We start from the raw sequence: 13,428 nt of genomic DNA, 5'->3' as shown, positions 1-13,428 counted from the left end.
TGAGGACCCTAGCCCTAAGTTTCACTGTCATCAAAGAGAAGACTTCAGACAATAGAGGTCTCCCATTTAATTTTCTACTAATACGTTCGCAAGCCTTTTTAATTGCTTGCAAATGCATTTTCCCTGTAAGGTTATGGAATCCGTGTTTGCCTATCGGCTGCAAGGCTAAGGCGGAATAGAAATCTGTGGAAGGCTTTTGATAAACAGCTCAGAGGGCAGGGCAGGGTCGGAAAGGAGGAGGTAAAAAGGAAAAGAAAAGAAAAGAAAAGAGAGAGAGAAGAGAGAAGTGGGAGAGAGAGAAGAGAGAAGTGGGAGGGAGAGAGAGAAGGGGGAGGGAGAGAGAGAAAAAAGAAAGAAAGAGAGAAAAAGAAAGAGAAAGAGAAAGGAAGAAAGAAAGAAAGAAGAGTTTTAAAAAAATCAATGACAATCCTTAAACTGAAATAACTGGAAAGTCTGTCAGAAATGTTAATTTCCCCTAAACATTCTAAAGTTTTTTTTTTTTTTTAATGTCTGCCTTTTCTCATTTGCAATTAGGTAATGGATGCAGAGAGGTCCTTTTGTTGTCAAAGGTGGATTGGGGGTGGTATACCTAGAGAAAAGGGAAAGGGAGGGATATTCAGAGACTGAAAGAAAAGTAAGCACTACATTGGGAAGAAGTGGAAGAAAGGAGAAGCGCTTGAGTGTGAGCACTCACATTGTAGTACCCTTTGGCCCCAGCTGTCCATGTAACTGGGTCAAGTTTAGATGGCTTGCTCTTGCCCAGTATTTCCTTGATTGTTTGGAACATTTTTCTGCCCCCACTTTGTTTGTTGGGGGGTTTGGTGAAAACCCAACCAATTTTTTGTCTTTCTGTCACCTGAAAGATTAGACCCACTCCTCTACCCACCTCAACTGTGACTGGGAGAGGTTAGAAGACACACACCACTGTAAGTGGTGGATCACTTACAGTGAAGTTTTGAGTCATTAAAATTCTGAGTAATTGAAACTCAGGCTCCCTGGGGAGAGAACCCTGAGAAGTTACAGTTACTCTGTGATTGGTTTTTGGAGATCCACAGCTGAGAACCTCTTGGAAGTCTATCCAGGAGAAGGTACTCAGAGGAGGGAATTCTCAAAGGGGTAGCTGAGTACCTGAGAGTGGTCAAAACAAGGACAGCCTTAGATAGGACACAGATGTCCTTTGGCTGCTCTTCATTCTTTAAAGACATCCTTTTTCATACAAGATATGGAGTGTAAAAGAGAGATCCTGAAAGCAGTAGGAGAAGTACACATATTCATATCTACACCTCTTGTTTTGCTTTGTGTAAAGAGCATCACCTACTACTTTGGATCCTCAGTGCACCACTGTTCTCCTAAACAAGTATTCTTTCAAAGCTAGAGGGTAGAAATAGGATCCCTATTGTGCAAACTCATGTCTCAGTTATGGAGCTGCAAGCCCCACTGGAACAGAGCATACTAATTTCATTCTTAGAAAATGTTCACACATACTTGCTTAATGGTACAAATTTGATGAATTCAATCTCATCTGTACTTCTCTCTAAAAGTGAAGGTAGGACAAAGGAAAGACATAAAAGAGGGAGAAAGGAAAGAAGGAAAAGGGAAGGTAGAATTGAGGAAGATATTCTGGTTGATTCATGTGTGTAAATATATTCAAGGAAATTCTTTTTTGGTAGAAAATGTCCAAATAATTGCAATTATAACTCTACTTTGCTTTAGTGTTACATGGGCAGTTTTGTGAGAGAATTTACTAAAGGAATGAGAACAAATTAAATCTAATTTGCAGGAGCAAAGGAAAAACAAGTAGCCAAAAAAGAAAACAAACCTGAAGGAATACATATTTATTAAAGTTAGGGCTAGGCACAGTATGGCTGGTCTTATTCACCAACCTCAAACAAGCCGTGTGCAGCAGATCCTTTTAGTGATGATGTTTGAGATTAGGTCCAAACTTGCAGTACCAACCTAGAAGTTCAGAAAAGGGGCCTACAATTTTCAAAAATTGTCTTCCAGCCCTAGACCCTAATCTAAACAAAAATAATGCATATAAAGATTTCTTAGCAGATTCCTAAAGTAACTTCATAAGGGCAATCCCTCCCAGAGTGATGAAGCACAAAACTAGAGCACCAGGTGCTAAAGGGATACCCTTTCTGGCTTCTACCCTGCCAGGGTGGCAGGGCTTCTCCATGCTCTTGTGGGCTATTTTGAGTGGGCAAGTATTGGCCTGGCCTCTGGCTGAAGCTAGAATGCACACCACTAGTTTTCCCATGGAGGGGGCCCCAGGCACCGCCCTGTCTCCAATATGTTGTGGCTAGTTAATTCAATTACGCCACCCGCTGGAGAATGTGTGGCCAATCATTCTCCAGGAAAGGGGCAAAACAGAGAAAGAGGAATTCACTTTGCTGAAAAGCCCAGACTTTGGGTCAAGCAAGATGGCACTTATTAATTGCTCAAGACTATTAATTGGATGGGAGGGGGAGAGGTGGGAGAGCTGTCTGACAAAAACAAATCCAGCGCATGCACATCACACACAAGGCACCAAACCACACACCTGCCTCAATGAATTTCTTTACAAAAGGGGCGAGCTGAGCAACCCCAGAGCAGATGGAAGGGAACACTGACCAGTGTGTGCATATGGCATGGATGATTTCCTCAATTTTTCTTTCAGGGAGAAACAGTTTTTTTTTTTTTTTTTTAAGTTAAGATGATGTGGGAGGGAGCAGTTGGCCAAGTGAAGTTTCTTTAAGGTTTAGATGCTTGTATAGGGAGTTTGGGACATGGGAACAAGGAAACTATTTCCAAAATGGGGGCCCTGATGAAGTAGATCCCCAAAGTAAAAGTGATACACATTTCCTTCCTGTTTTATATACCTTAATTGCAAATAAAAGGATTTTTCTCATTCTCTGTGATCTTTAGTTTTCTCCAAATCCAAGGGTGTTCAGGGGCACAATAAAAGAAACTCTGGATTCTCTTTGCCTGAGTACCTAAAAGCCACTCAGGAAATGAGAATAGGAATGAGAATGAGAATGCAATGGAATGAGAATAGGGGGATGGAGTAGAGAGGTATATTTGCCAGTAACTCAGCAATGTCCTGATGCATTCAGATGGGTGGGGGCAACTGGAGGTCACTTTGTGGTATATACTCTGCTCAGGCTAGAACTTATTACTGAGAGTATTATAAGGCCAAATCATCTGAGTGCAGGGGAGCATGTGGCTCTTCCCTGGGACAGGGAAAAAACACGTGGATCAAATACACTGGGACAGCAGGCATAACAGGCAGCCAGTTTGTCCTGAGCCTCCTGTTTGTTCCCAGGGGTCAGTCTCTGCTGCTTGGACTGAAACCTGAGAAGAAAGTCCCTTTGCCTTCAATAAAGATATATCTGGCGGTTGAGGGGTGGGAGGGCGGGAAGGAGTATAGGCTGAGAAGGTGTCATCCTTTTCCATTAGAGCTTGGACTGACTGGGGAGTCAACATCATCCACTAAAGAAAGTGAATCTGACTATTCACAAGATAACTTGCATATTCTTCGGGGGCGGGGAGGGGAAGGTTTGAACTTTATCAAGGGCAGAGATTTTTAGGGTAAAGTAATGGGGGCAGGCCCCAGCTACTATGGATAAAGATTATTTATTTTCCTCTCTGGGTAAACTATGAAGGGCTGACTTAGACCTGGGAAACAAAGACTCTGATGCAAGCATTTTGGGATTCAGCCCCTCAGTGTCAATAGCACCTATCTTATCCCTTCTACTTAAAGATCAAGTTGGACATTTCTTCCTTGTCATCGCATTGACCTCTCTGTCTCCTGACTTCATTAGACCAAAATATGGAATCCCAAGAAGGTGGGGGGAGGCTGGTGTACATTGAAATAGGGAGCAAGTGTTGGCTGCTGACCCCTGTGCAGGACTGAAGCATCTCAGATCTCCATTTCAGACAATGCATTTCAATTCTTGTCGTGTGCCTTTGTCCATTTGTATAAAGCAAAGAGCTCTGAGTGACAGCCCCAGTTAGCCTGCATGAGCAGATCCTAATAAACCCTCCCAAACCCCGACCCCCCCAAAAAAAAGCCACATGCCTGTTTGCCTGCGGCTTATTATTAAGACACCTTCTCAGCTTAAACACTTAAAAGCTAACCAAATGAAATGACAATTAAGACTGAATTACCCCTTCTATCTCTGAGATGAGTCTATGGGGCCAGCCAATTCTCTCTTAAGAAACAGGGGTGGAGAACAGACCTTGCAAAGCCTCAGTCTTGCCAGTTTATAGCCACTGCCACCCCCTGCAGGCACTAGACAACCTAGTAGGGGAAGCTAAATTTTGAACAAACTAAAGCTCAAAACTGTTTGAAAGTCAAGAAATCCACCAAAGAAATGGAGTAAGGTGTGTGCACTGCCTCCTTCCTGTTCTCTCTTTGTAAAATATAACTACAAGCACTTAAGGGTTATTTTGGGGGTAATGTTGTTCAAATACCTGGTTCCACTGCTAAATGCCCCCTCCCTTCCAACCAACACTATTTACAAGGGAAGAAGGAAAACACAAAAGAAAAGGAAAATATGTTGGGTTTGGGAGTGAAAAACAATATTTACCTAAGTGTAGAATCTTGTCACCACATCTTTATTCTCTTGCATTTTTCCTAAATTCATTGCCAGTTACACCACTTCTTTATGATGGAAACTTGGGACTGTCCCTCATGGTTATTTATTTTAAAAGCTGCTGAAAAGTGTAAGCCACCTCCTGGTGTTGCCTTTCAAAAGGGGGAAAGAACCCAAATTCGATGTAAATATGGAAAGAGCAGTATTGTTTCCACTTGGGCGAAAGCAGATACCCCAATCTAGGCAAAATTGATTCGGATGCTTGTTGGAAAAAGCCAGTTCTCAGCATGCAGGAAGTGGAGCCAATAGGAATGAGCACTTACCCATGTAAAAGGAAGCTTTAATTAATATATATTTCTATCTCTAATATACACATATTGGGGCTAGATCTCTATCTTTACAATAAAATGTGTGCAAATGCTCTCCGCAGAGATGAGTCCCCACCTCAGTCGGTATAGAAAAGCATGATAAAGGTTGGAAAAAATGGATAAAAATGTTGAAAGAACCTCCAGTTCCTTATTAGGCGAAGATACAATATTTATTCCTTGTCTCCTGGGATAAATCTCTTCTGCCTATTGTCCTCCCAGTTCTCAGTGCTGATGCTTAATTTTCAAAACTTCTATATTACCAAGGGACCTACGACATCAGCCAAAGAAATACTCAGCAAGTACAAAATCTGTTCCAGGGAGCTGCTTTTGTGCAGAGGGAAAATTTTGTTCCTACAGGTTTTTAAGTGGGTACGAGGCAAGGAGCTATCTGATCCGGGCAAAACCATTACAATTTAGATCTCTATCTATAGAACATTTTTTTTTCCTTAAAAAAAATTGGAAAATACAAGAAGTTTGGATTTTTTTCCCGATTCTTTTTTTGGAGGGGGAAATTGCATCGTAAGCTTTTGGAGAAACCCAACATGTCAACTACCTTTCCGGGACTAGTCCACGATGCTGAGGTATTATTACTTTTTTTTTTTTTTTTTTTTTTGAGCGCGCGTGTGTGTGGCGGCGGCGGCGGTGGCGGCGGTGGCGGCAGCTTCCCCTGCCTCTAATCTATATTGGACCGTTACGTTTAATTATAATCTGGCTTTCAGGGGAAGTTAAGGAAGGGAAGGGGAGAAAGTTCGTTATGACATCTGTCGCCAGGAAGGGCAACTCTGTTAAGAAACATTTGCCATAACGAGGGAGAAAACATAATCCTAATAATAAGGGGAGGGTGCTGAGGAGAAAGAGATAGAGACAGAAAAAGGATTCTCAGAAAGGCAAAGAAAAGGGACTGATGGGGGGCGGTAGGTGGACATGGGGGGTGGGGAACAACGCACCCCTTTTGGAGCCTGTTTATTCAAGGAAAGGGAAGCAGAGAAGGTGGGTCGGATTCCCTCCCCCAAATGGTTGACTAAAGAAAGTGAGCAAGTTGAACGATTTGCAGAATGGATTTTTTTTTTTAAATATATGGACAATGATTTTGAGTAGCCCTGGCCAAACATCTTGTCATGGACAGGATCAGAATTTCGGTGTTGGGATCTGGTTGGAGTGGCGACGCGCGGGAATAGGACTTTCTGCGTATGGGCTCTCTCCTGCTCAGGGTGTCCCCGGAGTCAGTCGCAAACCTGGTTCCCAACGCCCAGCTCCCTGCACAAGTCGAGCAGGGGCTGGGTGTGTGTTATGTGTGTGCGTGTGTGTGCGTGTGTGATGTCGCCCGCACCTATATAGGGTGGGGGATTTTTTTTCCCGCTCTCTCCACTGTGAGGACGAGGCCGCCCACCCCCAGTTCGCCTGTTCGCCAAGGCTCTCTAGCAAAGGCGCTGAGCCCCGGCTGCCGCTCTGCCTGAGCCCTGCTTACTCGCTCTCCTTGGAAAGCTAAAGAGAGCTCCAGGCTCTGGGAGAGTGGCGCCTTGGTTGCAAAATGACAAACCTCAAGTTTTTCTGCTCTCCCTTTTCCCCCTCTTCCTTCCAGATACGTCACGACGGATCAAACAGCTACCGTTTGATGCAGCTTGGCTGTCTGGAGTCCGTAGCCAATTCCACTGTCGCCTATTCCTCCTCCTCTCCTCTAACTTACTCTACCACCGGCACCGAGTTTGCGTCCCCCTACTTCTCCACTAACCACCAGTACACCCCGCTCCATCACCAGTCTTTCCATTACGAGTTTCAGCACAGCCACCCGGCGGTCACCCCCGACGCCTACTCTCTGAACTCGCTCCACCACTCGCAACAGTACTACCAGCAGATCCACCACGGGGAGCCCACCGACTTTATTAACCTGCACAATGCGCGGGCGCTCAAGTCCTCCTGCCTGGACGAGCAGAGGCGGGAGCTGGGCTGCCTCGATGCCTACCGCCGCCACGACCTGTCCCTCATGAGCCATGGCTCTCAGTATGGAATGCACCCAGATCAAAGACTCCTGCCAGGGCCCAGCCTGGGGCTGGCCGCCGCGGGAGCAGACGACTTGCAGGTAAATAAGCATGCAGGGAATTTGTCTGCGCCCTCCCCTCTTCGCCCTCCCCCTCCCACTCCATTAATACTCTGACAGTAAGTCGTCTCTCTCTCTCTCTCTCTCTCTCTCTCTCTCACACACACACACACACACACACACACACACACACACACACACACACACACACGGAAAGTTATCAAAACAATTAGAGGAGGAGTGTGCCCATTCTGTCCCTCTTATTGGATCCAGGCTTTTCACCTAGACGCGAATTAGTCCGGCTAGCTGCGGCCCCTACCTTCGGCCAGTACTCACAGAAGTCTTTTGTGAATCCACATTTCTGACCCTGAGCGGATGGGTGGGGGAGATCAGGGAGGCTGGGTTTGAGTGAACTCGACTCAGAATAAGACCCGATGAGTTGATGACCAATCGCACCCTCAGTTTACATACTTTGCAGGGTCGGGTCTACACTCCTGTTCCAGGAGCTCGTCTTCCACTGAGCCTGTGGTGATCTTGCTATGTATGGGGGAAGGCAACTCGTTTGTTCTTGGGAAATTGTTGGAACACTGAGCTTGAGTAAAAGTTTCACCAGACACTAGATTGCTATGTAAAGTAAGAAATCTGTAAAGGAAAACCTCGAAAATCAACCCCAATGAAAGAATCTGCACAATGCACTTTGCCAGAGTGTAGTATTGAGTCTAATTCTCTGCGCCTGGTGTTTACCCACATTCACAGCCCTGTTGGATGACTCACATCATTATTTTTTTCCTTTTCATCCCATTATGTTTTGCTTAAGATGAACTCCTTAAAAAAAAAAAAAACACAGGTGAGGAAATAGAGAAAGAACCAAGGAAGCAAAAGAAAGAGGAAGGGAGGGAGAGAGGGAAGGAAAGGGAGATGGCAATTAGGAAGGCAGACAGGAAAAAAGAAAATTGCTAAAACGAATTCAGACGCTGTGAAAACCTAACTCAATCAGATGTCTCTCTCCTACTTTCTTTCTTAAAACGTTTTTTGTACATTCTTTGCCAACAATAGAATTTATAATTATGCAATCATATTATCTTAGGCACATTTAAAACAACTAAAACCACAATAAGAATCTGAAAAACCCAAATTTGTATCATCTTTTAGTGGAAAGTGCAGCTCTATCTGTGAGTCCCCAATTTTTCAGTTTGCCCAAAGCTGGCCAACTTCTCCCCACTCCACAGGACCAGTGGGGAGATATTCCAGGAGCATACGTTGGAGACGTAAGAGATCCCTTGTTGCGCACAGAAAATCTCCCCCACTTGTATACCTATGAGCAAGGGATTATTTTTAAATTAAAGTGAAAGCCCTTACAGTTCCAACAAAGGGTCATAGCTGCAAGATCTATATGGAAGAAAAAAGATCTGGCTCCGTAAATTTTGACTTTCTATACTTATATTCACAAAATAATTTTATACGCTCAGGGCATTTTTACATTTTACACAAGGATCCCCTTATGTCTCAAGAGGGAAAAAAATCTGCCATTCAATGCTTAGCTCAACTAAAACCTATTTACTTCTTTTAATAGCCACGTCTGCTGCTGATTTTTTTGTATCTGTACAAATTTTTTTTCTGTGCTAGGCACAAAGCAGGGCATTTTTCAAAAGAGGGGATTAGAACATTTGCAAGCACCAGACAAAGAGAGAATCCTGTGCAAAAGGACACCGTAGTTTATCCAATTTTCGACTTAGTGCCATTCAACTGGTCATTTATGCAATGTCATCCGACCAAACAACATGTTTTACTTATGAGGGGGAAAAGTTTGTTAAGTGAAGGGACCAAGATTCGTTTCTTCCAAGAAAATAAACATCTTAACAGAGTGGGAGGGAAAGTGGTTCTTTCCCTTGGAGAACTTCAAGGCCCTTTACTTCTACATTTCAGATATTTTGAAACATTTTCTTCAGCCTCCTTTTAATATACTTATTCTCTCTTTTCTTTTTTATAACTCATTCTAAAGTGACATTGCACATACTAAGGAAGGAATGACTCCAGGGCAAAAGATGAAACAGGGTATAGTGGATGATAAAAAGTATATATATTTACATAGCTACATATACCTATAATATATGTCTGTGTGTATACACACACATGTATGTGAATTCTGTGAAGGACATTTGTAAATCTGGCAAGCTATTTTCTTCCACTCTTCCCAAACCAAGTTGGCAGAATGAAAAAGAAAGAGTCATAACTACATTTAAAATGAGAAATGAGGAGGGAGTGTGTGGGAGAAGCCCGTCTCTCTCCTTTTATTTCTTCCTTTTTAAAACATTCATCAGCATATGCCTCATTTCAAATGCAACAAATGTAAATATACTTTTCCCTGCACAGAATTTTAAGTGAAAGTCCAATGGTTTGGAGGGCGGTCTAAGTCTGCCTAACAGATGCAAACAGTCTTGTGGCTTCAGTTCCATCTTTGAGTCCCCTAAAAAGATTTGCTATGGCCAACAAAGAAAACTGTCACACCTTTTCCCATCACCGCTTTAATTTATGCTCAGTCTCCAAGTTTTTTTTTTCATATTGATTTGATAATCACTTTAAGGCAGAACATTTAAAATAAGAAAGAGCTGGTGAGTAGGTTGAAAAGGGGGGTCTTACAGGCCTGCCTCAATATGGTGAAAATGGGGAGGCAAAAGGGAGCCAGGGCTGTAAAGGTTGTTTTGTAAAGTGGGTTTTTATTATGCACCGACTCTCTCCGCATTTACTTAACTCTTCACGGGCTGTTGGGTAGGTTAACACCCTTCAAGGCCTCTTTCATGTCCAATACCTCGTTTGTTTGTAAAGGAAAATGAGCCTTTAACACATTTTGAGTTAGGGGGGAAAAAGACAGATGCAGAAAAAAAAATTATTTTTTGTAATCAAAAATCAGCAAATCCTTTCCACCTTTCCAGCTCAAGTGATTCCTCAATGCATTAGGAGCCTGAAGATCTACAATGAGTGGACCTGAAGGTATTTCCTCCATAAGGCCCATTTTGGGTAGCATATAGGACGTTTTTACCTTTGGGTAAAACAGAACCCTGACATACATATCTTGATTCCTGCATGTGAAATAGCTCCTATGTGCTCCCAAGAAACCCACAACCCCAGACTTGATCTCCAGGTAAATTTTCTCCCCTCGTAAAGTGCTGAGTATACTCTCTGTATATATTCTGTGTGCCTTGATGAAGACTCAAAGGGCTTCTCATTCTCTGATGCAAACATGAAAGGCTCTCAGGCACTTTGAAGTACAATATTGTATGGTGATATAAAATGCATACCTTAAAATTTATACAACTTTTAGATTGTGGTTTTTCTTGCATTTTTTTTTTTCTTACAAATGTTTTCTGGCTACCTTGTCCTAGCTCAATGATTGCTTTCACAGGTCTATTGAGAAGGGGTTGAGGGATGGACCAGTCTGAAAGACTACCCACATGACCATACCTATCATATCTCAGTGATTTTATTTTATTTTTCTTTTATTAAGGGCTCTGTGGAAGCCCAGTGTGGGCTTGTTCTTAATGGCCAAGGTGGAGTGATAAGAAGAGGTAAGTAAGAACATTTTATTCTAAACATTCTCCTCTTATCTGTTACTTTGTTTTGAAGGTCTGGTGTGGTTTTAAGCATTGAATTTCTTGTCTGCTCATTAAGAAAACAATTACTCTTAGTTATTCAAGTTCCATACAGGCATATTCACATTTAACATTTTTCTTTCTTCCATTGAGGCTTGAACACAGGCTAAGCCCAAGAGACTTGTGCTAGGCAATATCTGCTGCTCCTCACAGAAGTGACAGAATCAAAGTTAGAAGAGGGGGGAAAAAACTGAAAAAAAAACCCCAACTTTTCACACCCCCTTCCCCAATCATCAATACCACATCCTCGAGCAGAATTTCTGGTCTCTTTTAGCTCTAATGTGCCAGCCACAGCCTGAGTTTTTGAGGTGATGGTGTTAGCTTGAGGCTTTGAGGGATTCTGTGAAAGGCTAGATCATTGAGGCTTTAGAGGAGGCTAATGAAACACCAATATTGTAGCTGCCTTATTTTCTAAATGTCCAGAACATTTCTTTCTTTAAGGGAGGGTGGGAGGAGGCGGTAGTGTTAACTGTACCGGATAAAGCTTTCTTGTTCCCATCTGTTGAGGAAAACATCTGAATCCAGAGTTACCCATGGAATTGGAAGGTGGGGGGGGGGGAAGGCGAGAGAAGAGGAGAGAGCTGTTGCTTTCAGCTCAAGCACTGAAGGGGGGCTGCATCTCAGATGTTCCGTTTTGACAAAAGGTTTTGAACTATGACATTCACAGGGCCTCAAGGCAGTGCAGATTTTGCTGGCTTCCATGCTTAACTGTACCCAGAGCCTCTGAAGTTTATTTTTCTAGCATGCTGAGTAACCCAAGGAGCACACAAGGCAAGAGGGACCAGCTGTTATCCCAACTTCATACGAATTAATAAGATGTGGCCTATTCACCAGGACTAATTCCTGCTCCAGGGCCACAATTGTCTTTAGTAACCAAACCACTAAAACTGAGTTACTTCTGATGGTACCAAATTAATGTGCTCCAGTCACTCCCTATTTCTTTGAAAACTTCTTGAATGATTTGATTTTTCTGAAGAGAGACATGTGCTGTTAGAAACAGAAGATTCTTTTGTGTTTAAACTGTAGATCTCCTGAAGCAATATACAATATGAACACTTATATTCAAGAGGAAAGAAAACAAAGGGTGTTTTACTTTTCGAACTTGGCTACTGCTGCCGTGTATGTTTGGAGTTTATGTTAAATTTAAAAGAGCTATTCACCACTTGTTTCACCTTTCAGATATTTAAAAACTATTTTTTAAAAAAATGTCTGATATTGCTCTGCATAATTTTGGGTGTTTTGTTTTGCTTTGTTTGTTATGAGCAATATTAAGCTTGCCTGTACTCAGCCATATTGTAATGATATGAAATAGGCCCAAGACTAGTGAATATGAAAATTAAACATATATACTATTGGGCAGGTAAAACTTACACAGTAAAAAGGGGGACCCGTGAGACTCACGTGCTGATTGGGATCATTTGGGGCAGGCAAAACTAAAGGTGAGGCCCAGCGCTCTGGGCGCACAGAGATGTCGGTGGTGCTGAAGGACAGCGCCACTAATTAGGGACGGGAGCCGGTTCCTCAGAGACGAGTAGCTCGCGCTACTACAGTTTTTCCATGCAGTTCCGTACTAAGATTGCCTTCCTTGATGCTTGAAAATTACATCCTATTGCACAATAGGTGACAGAGGGTGGAGATTATTCAAGGATGACGATGGGAGGCCTCGGGTGTGGAATCAGTTGAATTGGCATAAAAAGGTTTAGGTGACATCCCCTCACACTTTAGCATTCTTCCAAGTAATGCAAAAGATTTAAGAGATTTAAGAAAAAAGAAATGCAAAACATTTAATCTACAAGGTGCAAGCTGAGGTCTTTTCAGAGTCACAGAAATTGTGTTCCATAGATGATGTTTTATTTTTCTTGTAGAACTCAATATCTATTTTTTAAGTTAAAAAATCATTTCCTAACCTGCTTTTTGAAACAAAAGATTGATTTTGTAGGAAAACAGCATAACTCCAAAGATAAAGGAAATGTCACTTGGTGTTTATGTCTGTATTGTTAGACTAAACCTTAATCCTCCACTTTGAAGAATTCAAATTTTAGCTGCCAAATTTATTTCATTTTCACATGTTTTAGAGAAAGGCCAATTAACTTGTTTGAACCCTGGAAGATGTATGTCTATATGCATTGGTTTACCCTGAAACTATCAATATTCATGACAGTTTAAAAGTGGATATCAAGGAAGGGGGTATATGTTTTGTCAGACCCTGCCCTGCCCCTTATATAAGGACTCTTTATTTTTTAAAGAAATTCGTAGGAAGCTCCTTCTCTCTATGGTCACAGTTATGAATAGGACTCCAAATATCAATAGCTTAGATCAGTTTTGTTCATCAAAAATCAGGAGGACATTAATTCCAGCACTCTGCTTTTCTGCACTCCCTCTTGTAACCCAGTGTTGTCTTACAGCTTAGATGAGAATGTGTTTATTTTTCAATCCATACTTTACAGATACTTCCTTGTATAAAACAGGATTTCTTGAAAAACACAACTTTTCTACTGTTTTCTGGTTTTGGCCAAATTCTTGGATAAATTTGCATTGCTAGTGATATCCGGAATTTACATTGCAAGAAAAATAAATCTCACTTTCAAAGACCCCTTCAAGTGTTTTTCTTGAAGAAAGATACATGCCTGTGTAGTTTACATGAGTTCATCATGATGAAGCTATCCTGATTTGCAAGGGGGAGAAGGAGTTAGGGGAGTTATCTTAAATTTGGCTACTTGTAAAGAGCAACATGCCATTTTCTGATTCACTTTGTTAAGTAGAAAACATTGTTTTGGGCCTATAATGAGAGTCTG

The 13,428-nt window shown here is 42.2% G+C and overlaps 1 protein-coding gene across 2 annotated transcripts in view; it reads left to right on the top strand.

Moving 5' to 3' along the window:
• The first annotated feature begins 5,487 nt into the window (after positions 1 to 5,487).
• Tfap2d (transcription factor AP-2 delta) overlaps positions 5,488 to 13,428 on the top strand; it is a 56,222-nt gene continuing 48,281 nt past the window's right edge. Inside the window, exons 1-3 of one of the 2 annotated variants that reach the window (XM_026400901.2) lie at positions 5,488 to 5,526; positions 6,528 to 7,025; positions 10,489 to 10,549. In XM_026400901.2, the coding sequence (XP_026256686.1) occupies positions 5,488 to 5,526; positions 6,528 to 7,025; positions 10,489 to 10,549 (598 nt within the window). Of the gene's footprint in view, positions 5,527 to 6,476; positions 7,026 to 10,488; positions 10,550 to 13,428 lie in introns of those variants that run through there. The other variant, XM_077802125.1, reaches the window with a different exon arrangement.

Source organism: Urocitellus parryii, chromosome 8, assembly GCF_045843805.1.
Source record: "Urocitellus parryii isolate mUroPar1 chromosome 8, mUroPar1.hap1, whole genome shotgun sequence".
In the NCBI taxonomy this organism is placed as follows: Eukaryota; Metazoa; Chordata; class Mammalia; order Rodentia; family Sciuridae; genus Urocitellus; species Urocitellus parryii.
This window is presented reverse-complemented; position numbering and strand designations above follow the sequence as displayed.